At 37.4% G+C, this 19,131-nt stretch overlaps 2 protein-coding genes across 2 annotated transcripts in view; both read left to right on the top strand.

Moving 5' to 3' along the window:
- The window catches only part of LOC311592806 (interferon-induced very large GTPase 1-like), a 127,860-nt gene that overhangs the window by 54,644 nt on the left and 54,085 nt on the right, over positions 1-19,131 (top strand). The gene's annotated exons all lie outside the window — the stretch shown is intronic.
- Positions 8,522-19,052, top strand: LOC311592807 (interferon-induced very large GTPase 1-like; the record flags this gene model as incomplete). The annotated part of the gene is made up of 3 exons (XM_084773633.1): positions 8,522-8,801; positions 12,907-12,989; positions 13,917-19,052. 3 exons carry the CDS (start codon positions 8,522-8,524, stop codon positions 17,706-17,708), a joined length of 4,155 nt encoding a protein of 1,384 aa, XP_084629759.1. The 3' UTR covers positions 17,709-19,052.

Genomic DNA, 19,131 nt, shown 5'->3' with positions numbered 1-19,131 from the left:
CACTTCATCCTCCTGTTGTCATCCGTCTGCCCTTTCTCTGTACCTAATCTCTGTGCTCTGCATCTACAGAATGTATATTGCTTACCATTTATTAATTGGTTATAATCACATATAAGTGAATATATAATATATTTCTCTTTCTGGGTCTGGGTTATATCACTCAAATGGGTTTTATTTTCTATTTGACTACAGATTTCATGATGTCATTTTTTTTAACAGTTGAGTAACACTCCAGTGTGTAAATGTACCATATTTTCTTTATTCAGTCTTCTGTTGAGACACTATTACTACGTTAATCCTACAAATAGGAAATCTTTCCACCTTCAGATACCTTCTTCAATTTCTTTCTTCAAAGACCTGAAGTTTTTATCATACAAGTTTTCACTTGTTTAGTTACACTTAATCCAAAACATTTTGTATTATCTGAGGCTATTATGAAAGGTGTTGTTTCCCTAATTCCTTTCTCAAACCATTTGTCATTTGCATACAAGACGAGTACTGGCTTTTGTGAGTTAATTTTGTATCCAGCTAGTTTGCTGAAAGAGTTTATCAGCTGTAGGAATCCCCTGGTGAAATTTTTAGGGCCACTTATGTATACGTATGTATATGTATATCATCTGCAAATAACGATGCTTTGACTTCTCCCTTCCAATTTAGATCTCTTTGATCTCCTTCACTTCTCTTATTGATCTAGCTAAGACTTCGAGTACTATATTGAGCAGGTACGGGAAGAATGGACAACCTTGTCTTGACCCTGATTTTAGTGGAACTGCTTTGAGTTTCCCTCCACTTTAGCTGCTGTTGGCTATGGGCTTACTTTAAATTGTCTTTATTATGTTGAGATATGTTCCTTGTATCCTTACTCTGGTTTTATTTTGTTGAATAATTTGAAGAATGTTGGTTTTTAACTCTTCTTTGAAAATGTGGTAGAATTCTGTGCTAAAACCTTCTGCTCCTGGGGTGGTGGTGGTGGTGGTGGTGGTTTAGGAACTTTTTAATGATTGCTTCTATTTCCTTAGGGATTATAACTCTATTTAAGTTGTTTGTCCAATCTTGATTTAACTTTGGTAAGTGGTAACCATCAAGAAACTCATGTATTTATTTTAGATTTTTTAATTTGGTGGAGTACAAGTTTTTGAAGTATGACCTAATGATTCTCTGGATTTCCTCAGTCTGTTGTTTTCACCTCCTTTTCATTTCTGATTTTGTTAATTTGAATATTCTTTCTCCATCTTTTTTTTCAAAATACACAGTTTTACCTATTAATAAGAAAATACATTATCACAGCCAGATATCCAACTGAAGCAGTCATTATATAAAAAGTAATACATTAACGATATTATCACGTTAGTAAGAATGATGGCTGAATAAATATGGCCTAGCAGGCAATGACTCAATCAGAATAAGTTTATTATTACATTCTTGGGTCCTATATATTATTGTTAAATGGGTTGGCTTTGAGTACTCATTTCAGGAATAGCTCTTGCCTCTGCTTTGAACCATGAAGCCTGAAAGCTTTTCATCATAGTCACTGGCAAATCAAGAATACAATTAATCTCAAAACTAGTTTCTTTTAAGCAAATAAGATTAGAACTGTTAAAAAGAATGTTACCAAATTCGCCTGGGTCAGAATTCAGACATATTGTCTAATCTCTTTACCAGATGTGCCAGGCTGGTTTGGTACCCATGGGGGAGGAGCAGAGTGGGGGAGGGTATGAGGGTGGGACTGGGAGAAGAGAAAGAAAGGGGCTACAATCCACCTGTAAAATGATTAAATACATAAATTAATGAACAATTTTTAATTGAGTTGAGGTATTGTTACCATGATACTTCTCAGAATATATGAACAATTTTTCTCTTCTCTTTCTTCTTCCTTTTTTTCCTTTTGAAATCATCTCTGTAAAATTTGTAATAATGTACTGCATATTTCACTGAGATATTTTATTCCTAAAAAATATTTGGTTTAATTTCCCTGGAAAAATGATGAGGGGAAGGTAGACTTCCTAGAAATTCACTTGCAATGTTCAGTTATTACACAGTAACCTGTCAAAATTAGGCAACACTATGCACTTGCGTTGATAAGTCTATATTTCACGCATCCTTATGTTTTACTGATATCTTTGATGTGTAATTATATCCCACCCAGTTCCTGAGATCATAAATATAAGTTAACAGAAATTCTGCATGGGAAACAATGGCTTTTTTTACTCAACTTATTTATTCAACAGTACTTTCATACTAACATGAAGTCTTTACTACCTCTTCACAAACTTTGTTTGTGTTCAAAGTTACATTTAATATGGTGAACTTTTTCAATTCAGACCATATGTTTTAACTTAACATTGAAATGTTAGATTTTTATTCATTTTTTAGCCCATTCTCTTTTTCTGTTAGTAAAGATTCTTCTGGCTAATTCTAAGTATTTCTTATACCAACCCAGAGGTTTAGAATTTCTCCAAGAAATTCTATTCTCTTTATTGAAAAAAAAATGTACTCTGGAGACTAGCTCATTGTTAGAGGTGAAAGACTACATGTAGGCATTCTCAGTTAATAGAAAAAGACACAGATATACTATAAAAAAAATGAATTCCTGTCTCTCTGCATCTTTTAGTTTGGATAAGGGTATGTCTGTCTTGGTGATTTTTTTCCAAGAGCCAACCTTTTGTTTCATTGTTTCTTTGTATTGTTCTGTTTCCATTTTATTGATTTCAGCCCTGGGTTTGATTGGGTGTGATTACGTCTTTTTGTTCTAGATACTTTTGGTGTGCTGTTAGTTGCTAGTATGAGATATCTTCATTTTTTTAAATATGGGAACTTAGTGCTATAAACTTTTCCTTTAGAACCTCTTTAATTGTGCCCCATAAGTTTGGATATGCTGTGTACTCATTTTCATTAAATTCTAGAACGTTTTTATTTTCTTTATTTCTAACTTGACCATTTTTCAGTCAGTAAAGGTTTGTTCAGTTTTCATTAGTTTGTAAGCTTTCTGTTGGTTTTGTTGTTGTTAATATCCATCTTTAATCAGCAATGGTCTGATAGGATTCAGGGAATTATTTCAACTTTCCTATACCTGTTGAGACTTACTTTGTGACCAAGTATCTGGTTAATTTTTTGAGAAGGTTCCATGAGGTGGAGATAAGAAGGTATATTCTTTTGTGTTTGGGTGAAATGTTCTGCAATGCCTTTTAGGTTCTTTGGCTCATGATGTCTGTTTGCTCAAGCGTTTTTCTGTATAGTCTTTTGTTGATGGTGCTGGTGGTGGTTTGGGGGATTAGTTTTGTTTTGTTTGGTTTGGTTTTTGTTGTTGCTTTGTCTAGATGACCTGTTTTGTTAAATATTAAAATGGCTATACTAGTTGGTTCTTAGGTCTATTTGCTTGAAATATCTTTTTCCAACCCTTTACCCTGTGGTAATGTCCATCCTTGACGTTAAGGTATGCTTCTTAGATGCAGCAGAAAGATTAATCCTAGTTTTTTATCCATTCTGTTACTCTGTGTCTTTTTACTGGGAAATTGAAACCACTGATACTGAGAAATATCAATTACCAATGATTGTTGATCCCTGTTGTTTTGGTGGTAGTATATGTCTATGTCCCCATGCATGTTCACCTGTTGCAGAAGCCTCAAACTCATATTTTACAAATATTGCTGCATAATGCATCAAGTGTTATGTTCAAAAGCACTAAGATTTTGAATTTTATAAGGGTCATGACAATTGACAATTCTAGGTATTCATTAAAAATTTAAGGAATTCCTCAATAGATACTGACCAGACTGGCAGAATTTACATTTTGCCTATAAAATATCTAAGTCAGGGCTAAACATTAACATTTTTTTTATTTGTGACATAACATCAAATCATTTATCATTGTCAAAAGTAAAATATGTAATTTAACTTGATAATAAAAACCTTTATCTTTTTTAGTGAATTTAATTGTTCTTTTAAATGGGTAAACATATGTGCTCAAGATGAAAACAAACTTCTAACTCCGTTTCAGTCAACATAAACATATTACCTGCCAATTTTCAAACAGAAGAAAAAGAGTTACAATCTGACATCCAATTTAAAGACAATTTGGTGCTTCTTTACTATATTTCTATATGTCCTGTCTTCCAGGGACAACTATCCTTAGCTTCACAATAACACCTTATTCATGTAATTGCTTTTTGGCAACACGTATATTTGTAAGCCACTATTTTCTTTCTTTTTAAGATTTCTTTTATTTTTTACATGTGTTTCTGTGTGGAGGTAGGTACACATGAGTTCAGTTGTCTACAGAGACCAGAGGACAACATCATATTTCCCTGGAGCTAAAGTTATAGTCAGTTGTGAGTCACCCAGTATGTGTGGTCCTCTGCCAAAGCCACAAACAATCTCCAGAGCCATGAGCCATTATTTTCAAGAATTAAGTACCTAAGAATAAAATGGTAACCAAAATAAATTAGGAGAACCTTGAGAACCCAATGAGAATTATAATCATGGCCATAAAATGGATATTGATGTATTATTTTCTCAACTACAACTTCAAATATCTTACTAGCTTTACATTGTTCTCTATTATTTTATAACAAAAATATCAAGTAATTAATGAAGTTCTATTACTTAGAGCTAGATCTCAGACCTGAGACAACTAACTGAGGTGCCTATTTAACATATTCAAACAGACACGGCTACCTGTTCTCCCAGCATCCCTCATCCCTTCCAATTGCAGAGTCATCCTGGCTGGCATGCACTACCCCATACCCTAAACTTCTCCAGCCCCTGAACTGGGCTGGGCTTGCTGTTCCCTGAGATGTTCTTCCCTATATAACTCGGCCACGTGGCTGTGCTAATCCTTTTTGCTCCTTTTGGCCTCTTGACTCCTGACTTCATCAACTTGTATCAGACTCCAGGGAAGCTACTGCCAGGAAGTTCATTGTAGGCATATTTTAAGCACAATGAAAAAAATCTGAGTATTTATCTACCTAAGAAGATCTTTCAGAATCAATTTTCGTTATTTTAATGAGGCCCAACTTATCAATATTTACTTTTATACATCATGCTTTTTTGGTTAACAAATGTTTAAGTGCATGTAAATTTGAGAAAAATGTGAAATAAAGTTGTCCTATTTGTCAGTAACATTATTGTCTACATAAAAACATATTCTGAAGAATCAGCAGCAACAAAAAAAAAAAAAAAAAAAAAAAAAACCACCCAATGGAATCTGGAAGAGTCTCCAAGGAACCATAATTCCCATAATCATTCCAGTTCTAGGTATATAATAAAGCTTAAGGTGTGACTACAAAGTACACATGACCATGAGGGTAGATTCTATAGCTCAAGGGCCTAGTATCTAATGTGGTTTCTGACTGATAGCACTGAGGTCAGCAGGCAATGAAGTACATGTGACATGTCCCCTTAGGATGGGTAATGGTCTAGGGAAGGAAGAGTCTGGAGTTAGGATGAGGTCTAGCTCCTCAATTTGGAAAACATCCCTGCATAATTAACATTTAGGTCAAAGACCTAAAAAAAAAAAAATAAACTCCTTCTTCTTCTCCACACTATCTTAAATATTCCCTCTCAAAGTCCCTCCTTTCTACTTAATCCCTGTCAGCTGGTTTCTTGCTCTGCCTCTTGACATAAGTTAGCTTCATTAAATCCTGTATACAGAAAGCTCTTAGAGTAAAGGCATATGCTAGGTCTGAGCCACATCATAATTACCCATTTACAATGAACAGAAAGTTGATGGATTAAAGGTGTGTGTTAGGGTGTGTTAGTGTTGAACCACACCAAACAAGAAACAGGTTTTGTTATTTTACCATTCACAATCTCAGAGTTCACAATGGAATCAAATATCATGTACCACGTAAGTGTCTTATTTGTTTTTCTCTTGCTGTGAAGAGACAACACAACCAAGGCAACATTTTAAGAAAGCATTCAACTGTGAGCTTGCTTACAGCTCCAGAGGATTGGTCCATGATCATCACAGCAGAGAGCATGGCAGCAGGCAGGCAGGCATAGCATGGAACAGTAGCTGAAAGCTTACAACTCTTAGACAACAAGCACCACAAGGAAGACAGGACAGCTAACTGAAAATGATACTGGCTCCTAAACCTCAAAGGCCACATGCAGTGTCAGACCTCCTTTAACAAGACCATACCCTGTAATCCCTTCATCTATCATGAAACAAGCATTTAAAATACATGAATAATATCAGCTTTGTGTGTCAAAATTACATTCAACATCATATGAAATGGGTAATGTTTTAATGACTTCCTTAAAGTTAAGAAAATAAACCAGGGGGCTGGAGAGATGGCTCAGTGGTTAAGAGCACTGACTGCTCTTCCAGAGGTCCTGAGTTCAATTCCCAGCAACCACCTGTTGGCTCACAACCATCTATACTGTGATCTGGTGCCCTCTTCTGGCCTCCAGGAGTACAAACAGGCAGAATAATGTATACGTAATAAATAAATAAAATCTTTTAAAAAAAAAAAAAAGAAAGAAAGAAAATAAACCAGATCATCCACACTCTGCCTCATTTAGTTCTTGCAGTCTGAGCAAGGGCAATAAAGCAAGAGAAATAACAAAAATGGAAACAGGAAAGGAAGAAAAACTAAAAGTAGAGCATATAAATGTACACATACACACACACACACACACACACACACACACACACATCACCCCATAACATATCAGTATACATCAGAAGAAATGTAAGTCAACATACTGAAAATACATTTTTGTATTCATATTTATTTCTTTACTATTTACCACTGTTAAGATATAGAGCCAGCATAGACATCTAGCTACCAATAGATGGATAGATTAAGAAAGCATTATACATGAATATAATAGAATTCATTCAGTTGTGAAGAAGCATTAAATTATGTGCTTTGGATAGAAATGGGCATCTCATTGTGGTAATGAAACAAGGTAGACTTAGACTGATACTGCATATTTTCTCTCATATGTGGGATATATGCATAAATATATATGACATGAAAGTAAAGAGGATTATTGTAGGGGCTATAAGGGAGGAAAAGAACAAGAAAGGTAAAATGGAAAGAACAATAGTACATGCTTTTCCTCATGTGCATAATCTAGATTTTAAAATATAGATGATACATACATACATAACATAACATAAAATCAGAAGGGAGATTATTGAGAAGAAAATGGAGATCAATAACAAGGAAAGGATAGTTGTGACTATGTATAAAATGCAATGATTTATATGTATGACAATGTCTTGTTATTTTACATACTAATTAAAAATTAATCCAAAAATTTAAAAAATGATCATTTTAAGTCATATTAAGGAAGATGAGACATATTAGGGAAGACAGTGGTATAGATGATATATTAGATAGCAGTAAATTAATTATTTTATCAGTATTAATCTCAAATATTTGTTTACCTAGAAAATGTAATTTTCTAGTTAGGATAAAGTAGAGGCTAATGCGAGTGTAAAACATAAAAATGTTAAGCATCTTATAGTTACAAAGAAATAGAAATCAATTCACTTTAATCATAATGTTGGCCTCAATTTCCATATTTAAATAGAATCTTCTAAAATACCAAAGACATGCAAATGAAATACACACAAATGGCTTCATTTTTCTGCTAAGGTTACATTTACTATAAATACTCCTTTTTTTTTTTCAACCTACCAGAAAACAAGGTCTACTTTTCTTCCCTTTTCAGCATAACACAACCTTTGTAAGATACATCTAATTCCCCACAGGCATCATCTAATACTCTGAAGAATTCTAGTATGCCAAAGTAGTGTGGAGTAGGGAAGAAAAGCAAGTAGCTTTGAATCCTTGAGGAATATCGTGTGTGTGTGTGTGTGTGTGTGTGTGTGTGTGTGTGTGTGTGTGTGTGTTTTAGAAGAACTTTCACAGAGAGGAATCTCATAATAATAAACAACTCTGGCCAGGTGTGGTGGTACATGCCTTCTTATCTTATGTGTAAGGAATGGGGGCACATTTTCTGGGCATCAGGGTTTCTGAGTATCTACAAGACAATCTGATCTCGCATCGTGACAGTTAATATTGCTCATCAACCTCACGATATCTAGAATACAAAGAAACAAGCCTGCTCATGTCCATGAGGGATTTTCTAGCTTAGGATATTAAAGCAGAAGGAGCTATCCTGAAATGGGGGGCAGTGTCCCACGGGTTATCTCTTGGACTGAATAAAAAGGAGAAAGCAAGCTGAGCACCAGCGTTCTCTCTGTTTCCTGACTCTGATGAATGTGGCCAGCCACCTTAGGCTCCTACCATCATGGCTTCCTTGCCAAGATGGACTGTCTGCCCTTGAGCTGTAAGGAGAATGACATCTTCCTGCCTTAGACAGCTGTGTCAGGTATCTTGTCACAGCAACAAGGACACTATCTGATAAACACCTCACCTTCTCTTTCTCTGACCTGTCCACAAGACGTGTCCTCATTCCAGTCACTCCTGTTGTTGACCACAGTGGTATTTCCATTTCAGGTCAGTAACTGCTGGTCCATCATTTCCTCGGGATTCAGCTTCACAAAATGGAATGCTCTTGGAAAGCATCCCTTCTTAACATCCTCGAAGACCTTACAGAAGAAGAGATCGGAAAGTTTAAATACCAACTAAAAACTATAGATCTTGCTAAGGAATACAGCCACATTAAGCGAGGCACCCTGCAGAAGGCAAACACAGTGGCACTGCTTGCTGAAACATTGATCCAGCACTATGGAGAAGAATACTCCAAGACTGTGACCTATAAAGTTCTGACAACCATAAACCAACGAAATTTGGCAGAGGTGGTCATTTCAAAAATGGAAAAATGTGAGTCTTGAACTAATCTGTGCCTCTCTTTGCTAGACATGTTTAACACACTCCCTGAAATCATCCTATTGTGAATAAATCAAGAAATGTTGCCAGCATGACAGATGAAGAGAGCTATGTTTTGTGGTGCTTTTAAAAGAATAATCTAGGGCCAGTGAGTCATATTAGCAGTCAAAATACTTTCCCCACAAGACTGAAGACATAAACTCAATCCATGGAACTCATGTAAAGATAGGAAAAAAGAACCAACTCCACTAAGTTGTGCTCTGACTTCCAGATGTACACATGGCACGGACACACACATGCACATCATCATACATATCATCATCGTCATCATCTATTTAAAATAGTAAAAATAAATAATTATTAGTCTTTATAATAAACTAATATTATAGTAACAAAAATATTAGTTTTAACTAATAAATATCAAACTATTTTAAAAGGAACAAGTTGATGCCATTTAGCACATTCACATTATGGTACAACCACTATCTTTGTCTGGTTTTAGAAATTTTCCATTACTCTAAAGTGCCTAGCTAAATAAGGAGTTTCTTCCCCACTCCTCAACCTCTACTCTTTCTAAATTCTAGAAACTACCAATGTTATATGTCTATGTATTTATATATTCTGAATGTTTTATCCAATGATATGTTATAGTATGTGTGTATTTCTTTGCTTTTTAAGGATATTCATATTTTCTATCTGAATAATATTATTTGCATATATTTACAACTTTGTTTTCCCATTCAACCATTAATGTGTATTTAAGTTGTTTCCTCCACTTGCCTATTATCAGTAGTGCTATTATTAATATGCCCTTACAAATACTTACTACAGTGCCTGTGTCCCATTCTTTGGGGGGCATGTTTACTTTTTTTTCTTATAAAGGAAAACATTTCATTGAGGCTGCCTTATAGTGAGAGCCCATTATCAGCATGATGGGTAGCATGTCAGCATGCAGGCGGACACGATACTACAGAGATACCTGAGAGTTCTATGTCTGAATCTGGAGGCAGCAGGAAGAGAGAGGGAAAGACACTGGCTCTGGCTTGAGCATTTGAAACTCCAGAGTCTACCTCTAGTTACACACTTCCTCTAACAAGGCCATACCTACTCCAATAAGGCCATACCTCCTAATAGTGCCACACCCTGGTGACCAGGCAGTCAAATCTATAAGACTACAGGGGTCATTCTTAAGATGTGCAGGGATAAAAATAGACCAGAGATGGAGGGAATCTCCAACCAATGCCGACCCAACCTAAAACCCTCCCCATGGGAAAGAGCCAACCCCTGACACTATTAATGATACTGCAGAAAGGAGCCTGGCAGAGTTGTCCTCTGAGATGCTCCACCCAGCAGCTGATTGAAACAAATGCTGAGAATCACAGCCAAACATTGGGCAGAGCTCAAGGAGACTTGTGGAAGAGTCGGGGGAAGGGTAGAAATGGGGGGACAGGAGCTCCACAAGAAGACCAACAGAGCCAGCTAACCAGGGCCCAGGGGGCCTTACGGAGACTGATGCACCAACCAAGGACAATAAATGGGCTGGAGCTAAGCCCTGTACACAGATGTAGCCAATAAGCAGCTTGGTCTTCATGTGCGTCCCCTGGTAAGGGGAGTGAAGGCTGTCTCTGACATGTACTCTATTGCCTGCTTTTCAGTCACCTCCCCCTGACAGGGCTGCCTCTCCAGGCCACAGGGAAGATGTGACTTGATGTGGTGGGTGGGTTGGTAGAGGTGAGGCTCCCTTTTCTTAGGAGCAGGGGGGAGGGAAAAGGAAAGGAGGGTGGGACTTGGAGAAGAGGACAGAGGGGGCTTTAAAGTGAATATAATATAATCAGGATATAAAGTAAATAAAGAAATTAAAGAATTAAAGAAAAAAGTGTCAAAAAACAGCTGCTTAACTGGGTATTTAAATGTTAATATAATATTTAATTCCTTAAAAATCTTACAATTTAAGGAATATAAAAAGAAAACATTGACGTGTTATACAAATTTTACTTTAAAACATATTGTTTGGTGGGGTGCAGTGGTGCACACCTATAATCCCAGCACTTCTGAAGGCAGAGGCAGGAGGATCTCTGTGACTTCCAGGCCAGCCTGGTCTACAAAGTAAGTCCAGGACAGCCAAGGTTACACGGAGAAACCCTGTCTCATGAAAACAAAACAAAACAAGAAAAAAAATCAATATATTATTATACTAATCATTTACATTTTGAATAAAGAGGATTAAATAAAGTTATTTGTATTAAAGTTACAAATAATCAAGCATATGCATATTTGGTCAGTTGATTACTCAATATTTTTTTTACAGGTTAAGGAAATATACTTTATTTTTTCTTTTAATTTTTAATTTTTTTAATTTCTTGACTTTACATCCCAATTGTAGCCCCCTCTCTCATAACCTCCTGACCCCATCCACTCTCCCTCATGCCCTCTTCCTCCCTCCTCTAGTCCTCAGAAAGGGGAGCCCTCCTCCTCTAACATCTGACCTCAGTCTACCAAGTCTCATCTGTACTTCCTGTATCCTCTTCCTCAGTGGCCTGGCAAGGCCACCCCACCAGGAAGAAGGGATCAACATGGGGCAGAGTCCATTTCAGAAGTGCAGGAGACACATTTAGAAGTAGAACTTCTAATATATATTATTTTGCTGGTCTTATGGCTCAGTGGGTAGAAGTGCTTGCAATGCAAGCCTGACAACGAGGACTCACACAGAGGATAGAGGTGTAAGGAAAGAACTGACTCCACAAAGTTGTTCTCTGGCCTCCATGGATGCACTGTGGTATACATCCTCCTCCTCCCCAATAATAAAGAATGAAATCTTTTTAAGAAGTTATTTACACACACACACATTTAACTTTTTAGGAACCGTCACACTTTTCTACAGTGGCTAAGCCATTTTGGATTCTCTCTAGCTATGTAAGAATTTTTTTTCATTTTTCTAGCATCTATTATTTTCCATTTTTTATTATAGGAGCCCTATATGAAGTTTTAAGTGGTATATCATTGTAGTTTTGATTTGCAAGAGTATTTTGTGTACTTTTATACCTTTTTTTTTTTTTTTTGGACAAATGTCTATTGAAATCTTTTGCCTATTTTTTAAGCACGTTGTTTGGGGATTTTGTTTGTTTGCTTGCTTTCAAATGTAAGGGATTCTCAATATTTTAAACATTAGCTCCTCCACTTATATCTGCATACTAGCCCAAAGGGCATGTCCCATGAAAGTCTTCACTTACCAGGAAACTGGAACAGAGGGGAGGACATCCTATTGGGACTATAGATGAGAGAAGCATGGGAGAATAGCAAAGCACAAGGATCCAGAGGGTCCTAGAAACCTCCTAGAAGAACATTAGGATAGGCAGATTTGGGCCCAGGGGTCCCGCTCAAACTAAGGCACCAGCCAAGGACAATACAGGCCATAAACTTCAAACCCCTACCCAGATCTGGCCAATGGACAGGACATTCTCCACAGTTGAGTGGAGAGTGGGGTATGACTTTCACACATACTCTGGTGCCTCATATTTGACCACGTCCCCTGGTGGCACTCAGAGGAAGGACAGCAGGCTATCAAGAAGAGACTTGATACCCTATGAGCATATAAAGGGGGAGAAAGTCCCCCTCAGTCACAGTCATAGGGGAGGGGAGCAGGGGGAAAATGGAAGGGAGGGAAGAATGGGAGGTTACAAGGGATGGGATAACCACTGAGATGTAACAAGAATAAATTAATAAAAAGAAAAAAGAAAAAAAAATAGCTCCTCAAAAGATAGTGTGAGAATATTGTCTCTCATCTCATATAGTGCCTTTTCACACTTCTGTTTCTGTTTCCATTACTATACAGAAGTTCTTAGTTTGAGGTAGCCTTATTTGATGATGATGTCATTTTTATGCCTCACATCTCTCTAATCTCATGAAATGGTTACTCATATTTCATAATCATTCTTATAAAACAAAGCATTCATATATTTTTGGGTCATACCGGCGAAGTAAATATTAATGGTAAATTTAATTAGGTTAAGCTGTTTGTGTCAAAGAGATTTATAGATAAGAAAGAGACTTTTTACACTTTATAGTTATAAAACTAATTAACATTATTTTACCTCTAAAGCTGGATCTTCCATGGAAAACTCTTCAAAAAAGGCAAACAAGAGAAAACAAGAAAATGAAACAAAATCAGAGAAATGGCAAAAGGTTTGTAATGAAGGCTGGGCCAAGTTTTTTGCCCTGGAAAGGAGTGAAATAGCCAGATCACAAAGATGTCTAAAATCTCAAAGGCTTGCAGAAAACTGTATCCTAAACTGTGCCAATGTCCGTAACAACATACCTCCAAGCAGTCAGAGCTGAAAGAAAACCAATCGTAAAGAAATCTACTTCTCTGTTCATTTCTGAGTGTCGATGTGCACAGGCACACAGATGCTCGTACCTGAGCCATTCTTCTCAAAAATGGTTAATCAAAGTATGAAGTTTAATTCAGAACTCAGTTAAAGGTCACTGATTCAAATTCAATTCATTTTCCTCACTAATCACAGTATATTTTATTCTGTGCATAAGTTCAAGATTGTATTCTGCTACCTTAATGTAAACAACTTTCACACGAGTTTGCCTTGGCTCTTCTGTTCTATTTGTAGGACTCCCCACAATGTTCAATACTAATAGCAATCATTTCAAAATAATAATATGCAAAATATATAATAAATATCTATGATGTAGTAGGTTTCTCTTCACTTCTCTTCAGATTCTAATTTATTCCCATGAACTTTTTCTATCTGATGCATTAGTTCAGTAGACTTTCTTTCCCTTTGTGTCCCAGAAAACTCCAATCACTACCTGCCCCCTTGCAAGTGCATTTTGAACTTGTCATTATGCCTTCACTTGCACAGTAATACAGTCTGGTTAACAATATACCCATTTAAAATTCTTAGTCTTAAGCTTTTCAATGCTGAGTTCTGAATTATGTTTCATCCCTTGGTCAAACATTGCCTAGCAGCAAATGAGCTAAATTTAAATTAGTAATATTAGTAAATTAGTAATATATTCATGCATGCATAAGTTATAAATTTAAAAAGCCTTTTTTAATAGAGTGATAAAAATATTACCACTATTTCTGTTCCTTTCTAGAAGATTAAAAACTTAATTACCTCAGTGAAGCCCAATGAACCTACTACTCATCCCATAATACCTCAAGCAATCGATGATATAGAAGAAACAAGTAAAAGTCAACACTTTGATGACTTGATCCAGCGGCTTAATCTACAACGTTATTGTGCCAAGAAGATGACCAAAGTCAACTTTCTTCAGATAAACAAGATATCTTTCCTTGGCACTCAACCTAGAGCTGAGGGGGAGCTACCATATTGCTTTCTGGAAAAGCTATTAGTATTGGATTATAATTTAAGATTCCTTGTTTACAGAAAGACAATTTCTACTCCATCCCAGGCCATGACTATAGAGTCAGAAAGAAAATTGTCAAGATTTGAGGATTTTTTCATGATTAATGAAGAGCATTCAGCCCCAGTACCAACTTGCATTCACCCACTGGACATCCAAATGGCAATTTTCCACTGTGCTGATGATTTCACAAGACAGTTTATTTTAAACAAACTTTCTATTTGTCAGTTTGCTCTCCCACTTTTGGTTCCTAATCCCTGGAATTCGCAAGTTGAATTTCCTCTTTGGTCTCTTGGGCAAATCAGAAAAAGTTGGAGGGAGGTGGAAAAAATAGGTTGGGAGACAAAAATTAAAAATTATGATAACCAACTGATTGGCTCACAGCCCACTCACATTGTGTCATTCATAAGAATTGGAGAATTTGTCTCTACTTCTAAGTCACAGATTCTAAATTTACTTCTGAGTAAGGGCAAACATGACCATTTTTTTCACAATCATTTTAGGAAAGGTAACAAAAACTGTCTGTTAATGGCAGGGATGGTGGAAATATGCTGGTTCTGTCCAGGTGGGAGACCTGAAGACAGATTTGAAAACTGCATTGCCTTCACCAATCTCCATGGGAATGCTGAAAAACATAAAAAGCAAGTTAAATTCTTGCATGAGGTCTCCTCAGTCATTGTAATCCTCCTGTCAGCTTTAGAAAATGTTACTGGGAGTGCAAAAACGTACACATCTACGCTACATGAATTTTGGAATTCACACAAACCTCTCATCTGTCTGTTTGAAAATGTAGAAAATATTCCAGATGAGAAATATGCTCCTCACAAAGTGAGGATTGGCATCAAGAATCTAAACAAGGCAGAATTAGCTGATAAAATCACAGCTACATTAGCACAGTTACTGAACGAGTCTACAACCCCATGCAGTTTGAATAACTGTGCCAAGATTGCTAAGAAGTATGAATTTGTCGTTGATGAAGACCAAAGACAATTCCAGGAAGCAGGAAAAAAAGCAAATAGCATTGTAGATCTCTTAAGAAAAGTGAAATTATCTCAGATAAAAGAAAGCCTACTGCCTCTTCAGGGACAGCTATGGCATGGTTGGTGCAAGAAGGACAAGGAATTCTACCAACTTCAAGAAAAGGGGAACAAGAACATTGAACAATACAGGAATGAGATTGAAAAGGAAAAGGAGAATATACGTTGGGAGCAATATCAAAAAGTAGTTAACCTTAATGGTCTGATGGAGACATTCCTTCAAAGTCTCCAGGCACACCCAGAAACTCACCCTGAGCTCTACTTTCTGCAAAGACTGAGTCTGTTAATAGACCAACTAACCAAGACGGACTTAGAAAATCTCCACCAGAGGCACAGTTTCCTGCTGACTCAGGTGCAAACAAAGAAACTGAAGCAATCAAAGACAGACTCCATCAGACGCTGGCAGGCTGATCTCAGAGCTGTTTCCAAAGAAATCTGTGATTCCACCTTGGGGCCTGAGCATCTTCTGAGAGAGTTGGGCCAGATCTATGAAGCTCTAGAAGAAACTTCTTCCCAAACAAATAGACTGTATCTGTCCATTCCCCAACTAGCTGCTGATCTGATGGTATCTGGGGTTCCTATTGAGCTGATGGACGGGGATGCTTCCTATGTGCCTTTGAAGTGGGTGGCAGCTGTTTTTGATAAGGTCTCTGAGAAGCTTGGAGACAAAAAAGTATTTGTTCTCTCTGTCTTTGGCCTGCAGAGTTCAGGGAAGTCCACTCTGCTGCATGCCATGTTTGGGCTGCAGTTCAACCTCAGTCCTAGGAAGTGCACCCGGGGGGCCTACATGCAGCTCCTGAAGGTAGGAGAGACAGTCAGAGAAGAGCTGGGCTTTGATTTTTTGCTTGTTGTGGACTCAGAAGGACTAAAGGCTCCACCGCCCATGAGCAAAGCACAGAGTAAGGAAAATGAGCTGGCAACCTTCCTCACTGCACTAGGAAACTTAACTCTAGTCAATATTTGGGGGCCAAGCCTATCAGAAATAGAAGATGTTCTGCAAATAGCTGTTCATGCCTTTCTCCGAATGAAAAAACTGAATATCACCCCAGGTTGCCTGTTTGTTCATCAGAACACTGAAGAAACCATAGATACTAACCAAAGTATGGCAAGACGTCGGCAGCTGCAAGAGAAGCTGGATGGGATGGCAACAGCCGCGGCTAGATATGAGCAGTGCTCAGATGTACACTGCTTCAGTGACATCATTAAGTTTGACACCAGAACCCACATCCATTATGTTGCTCATCTGTGGGAAGGTCATCCTCCTATGGCCCCTCCCAACCCTTCCTATAGCCATAATGTCCAGGAGCTAAAAAGCAAGATTCTTAAATGTGCCAAGGAAGAATCCAGGGGAAGTGTTTTGAAGATATCTGAATTTAAAGTCAGAATACGGGATTTGTGGAAGGCTTTGGTGAATGAGAACTTCATCTTCAGATTCAAGAACACCCAGGAAGTCGTGGCTATGGATAAACTGGAGACCGCATACAGTGGTTGGGCCTGGGAGCTGCGAAGCTATGCGCTGGACTTGCAGAATCGGCTAACCAAACAGATTAGGAATGGGTTAGTTCAGGAGATGCCGAGAAGTCCAGTTGAAAGCCAAATTGTGGGAAAACAGGAAGCCATTAATCGAGAACTTGAAAAATATTTCCGGGAAGACCAAGATAGAGATATATTGGCTCCATGGAGAGGAAGATTTGAAAATGATTTGAATACTCTTAAAAAGGAACTTGTGGCAGAAACCATAAAAAAGTGCGAGGATGTAATAAATGGAAAGAAAATTCATGACCTTTTAAAGATGCAAAAAGTAAAAATTGAACATAAGTTACAAGAAAAAATGAGAGAAATCTCCATGTTGGACAAGAGCACTGAGTTATGTGAGAAGGAGCTGAGAGATGTGTTCAACAAAATCTGGTCAGAGAGCATCTCGATTGTGCCGCCTCCCTCACTCTCATTTGCTGATGATCCTGACATTGATGTTGACATAGAGAACATTCTGTTACAGCATTTTAAACAGCATCCTCATATTGTCAGTAAAATTAGATATCGTGGTACAAAGAAACCATTTTCTACCCCCTATTCTAAATATGTCTTTACTTCTCAAACATCACAAGTAAATGCACCTTCTGTGGAAGATTCTGAAAAAGACATCGTATTGAACACAACAGCTCAAATTATGAAAGTGGCTAGAGAAGGCATAAGTATAAGAGAACAATGCAACCAAGGCTACAGTTCTAGTTACTTTCATGAAATTCTCCAAGTGATTGACACTCAGACTGCAGCTGCAACCCAAGGACTGGCTTTTGTTCTAAGCAACAGATATAAACTAGAGCTTGCCCTGGAGCTATTCCAAGAGGCAGCAAACAGTTTTAAAAGGTTGCACACTGAATTCAAAAGAGCAAATAACCCAGTCCTATATCTAGAGAGCCAAAAGGAGGAATTTTTTAATGATTTTATGTTACCCTACAAAAACTGCTCAAATGTTGGTTGATTTTATCTGATGCAGAGTTTCTGTTGCCCTATAAGTTAGTATAAATATTCAAAATCCTTGACAGTACCTTGTCAATTCTCTTTTCATCTGTTACCTTCTCTTCTGCAATGAGCATTTTTGTAACTCAGACAATTAAGTCCAACTAATTAAGCACACAGTTTAGAACTATCCTTGGAGTTTAGAATTGGTGAATCATCCTATAAGTAATCTCCAAGTGACTATTTTACCAAAAGTTCAAGTTAAATGTTTATTACAATACAAAAAATATGCTATTCATTTTTTTTATTCACCTTTTAGATTAACTATTATATCAAGTACTGCAAAAGTGTAAGGTAAATATAAATAATATTAAAAAGGAAGTAGAGAGATGGGCCAGGGGTTAAAACCCAAATTTAGCTTCTACCACTCATATCAGGTAACTTAAAATCACTGGTAAGTTTAGCTACAACAGATCTAATGCCTTCTTCTTGCCTCCACAGAAACACACACACACACACACACACACACACACACACACACACACACACACAAATGGGTGGTATACCCCTTCAATATCAGCACTTAGGACCTAGGCAGAGGCGGGGAGATCTCTATGTGTTCAACACCAGCCTGTTCTACAAAGTAAGTTGTAAGTTTTAGGACAGCCAGAGCTACATAAAGAGACTCTGACTCAAATAAATTTTTTAAAAAACTAATAAATAAAGTAAATTTAGTTTAATTTAAAAATAAATTTTAAATTAAAAAATTAAAATTCATAGCTATGCATGTATAGAACTACCTAACTTACTTCTTTTATCTTTTTTATTTAATCCTCAGTTGAACTCCTACTGTGGCACAGGGATTCTGGTAGGACTGGAGTTAAGGAGCAATAAAGGGCAGCTTCTGGGTGTTACTGTGAGCAAAGGACAGCTTCATTAATAAAACTCATGCGTGCTACTCTACTGCCATCTTGTGATCATTTCTTTTCCTGATCAGCCTCAAGTACCTCTAGCCTCAGATTTACATATTTTGCTTGCTTAAACACTGCTTGAAAGGATATACAAGGGGAGGAGGTCCTCCTCAGTCACAGTCATAGGGGAGGGGAGTAGGGGGAAAGCAGGAGGGAGGGAGGAATGGGAGGATACAAGGGATGGGATAATAATTGAGATGTAATATGAATGGATTAATAAAATATTTTTTAAAGTATGGTTGAACTGTGCAATAAAACTATTTGGCTGTGACCACGTCCCCTGGATGGGGAGGCCTGGCGGCACTCAGAGCAAGTTACCAAGAAGAGACTCGATATTCTAAGAGCATATATAGGGGGAGGAGGTCTCCCTCAATCACAGACATAGGGGAGGGGAGAAGGGGGAAGTGGGAGGGAGGGAGGAATAGGAGGAAACAGGGGAAGGGCTAACAATCAAGATGTAATATGAATAAATTA

The sequence above is a fragment of the Acomys minous genome (assembly GCF_964271855.1).
Source record: "Acomys minous genome assembly, chromosome: 2".
NCBI lineage: Eukaryota > Metazoa > Chordata > Mammalia > Rodentia > Muridae > Acomys > Acomys minous.
The sequence above is the reverse complement of the archived record's forward strand: the minus strand, read 5'-3'. Positions and strand labels throughout refer to the sequence as shown.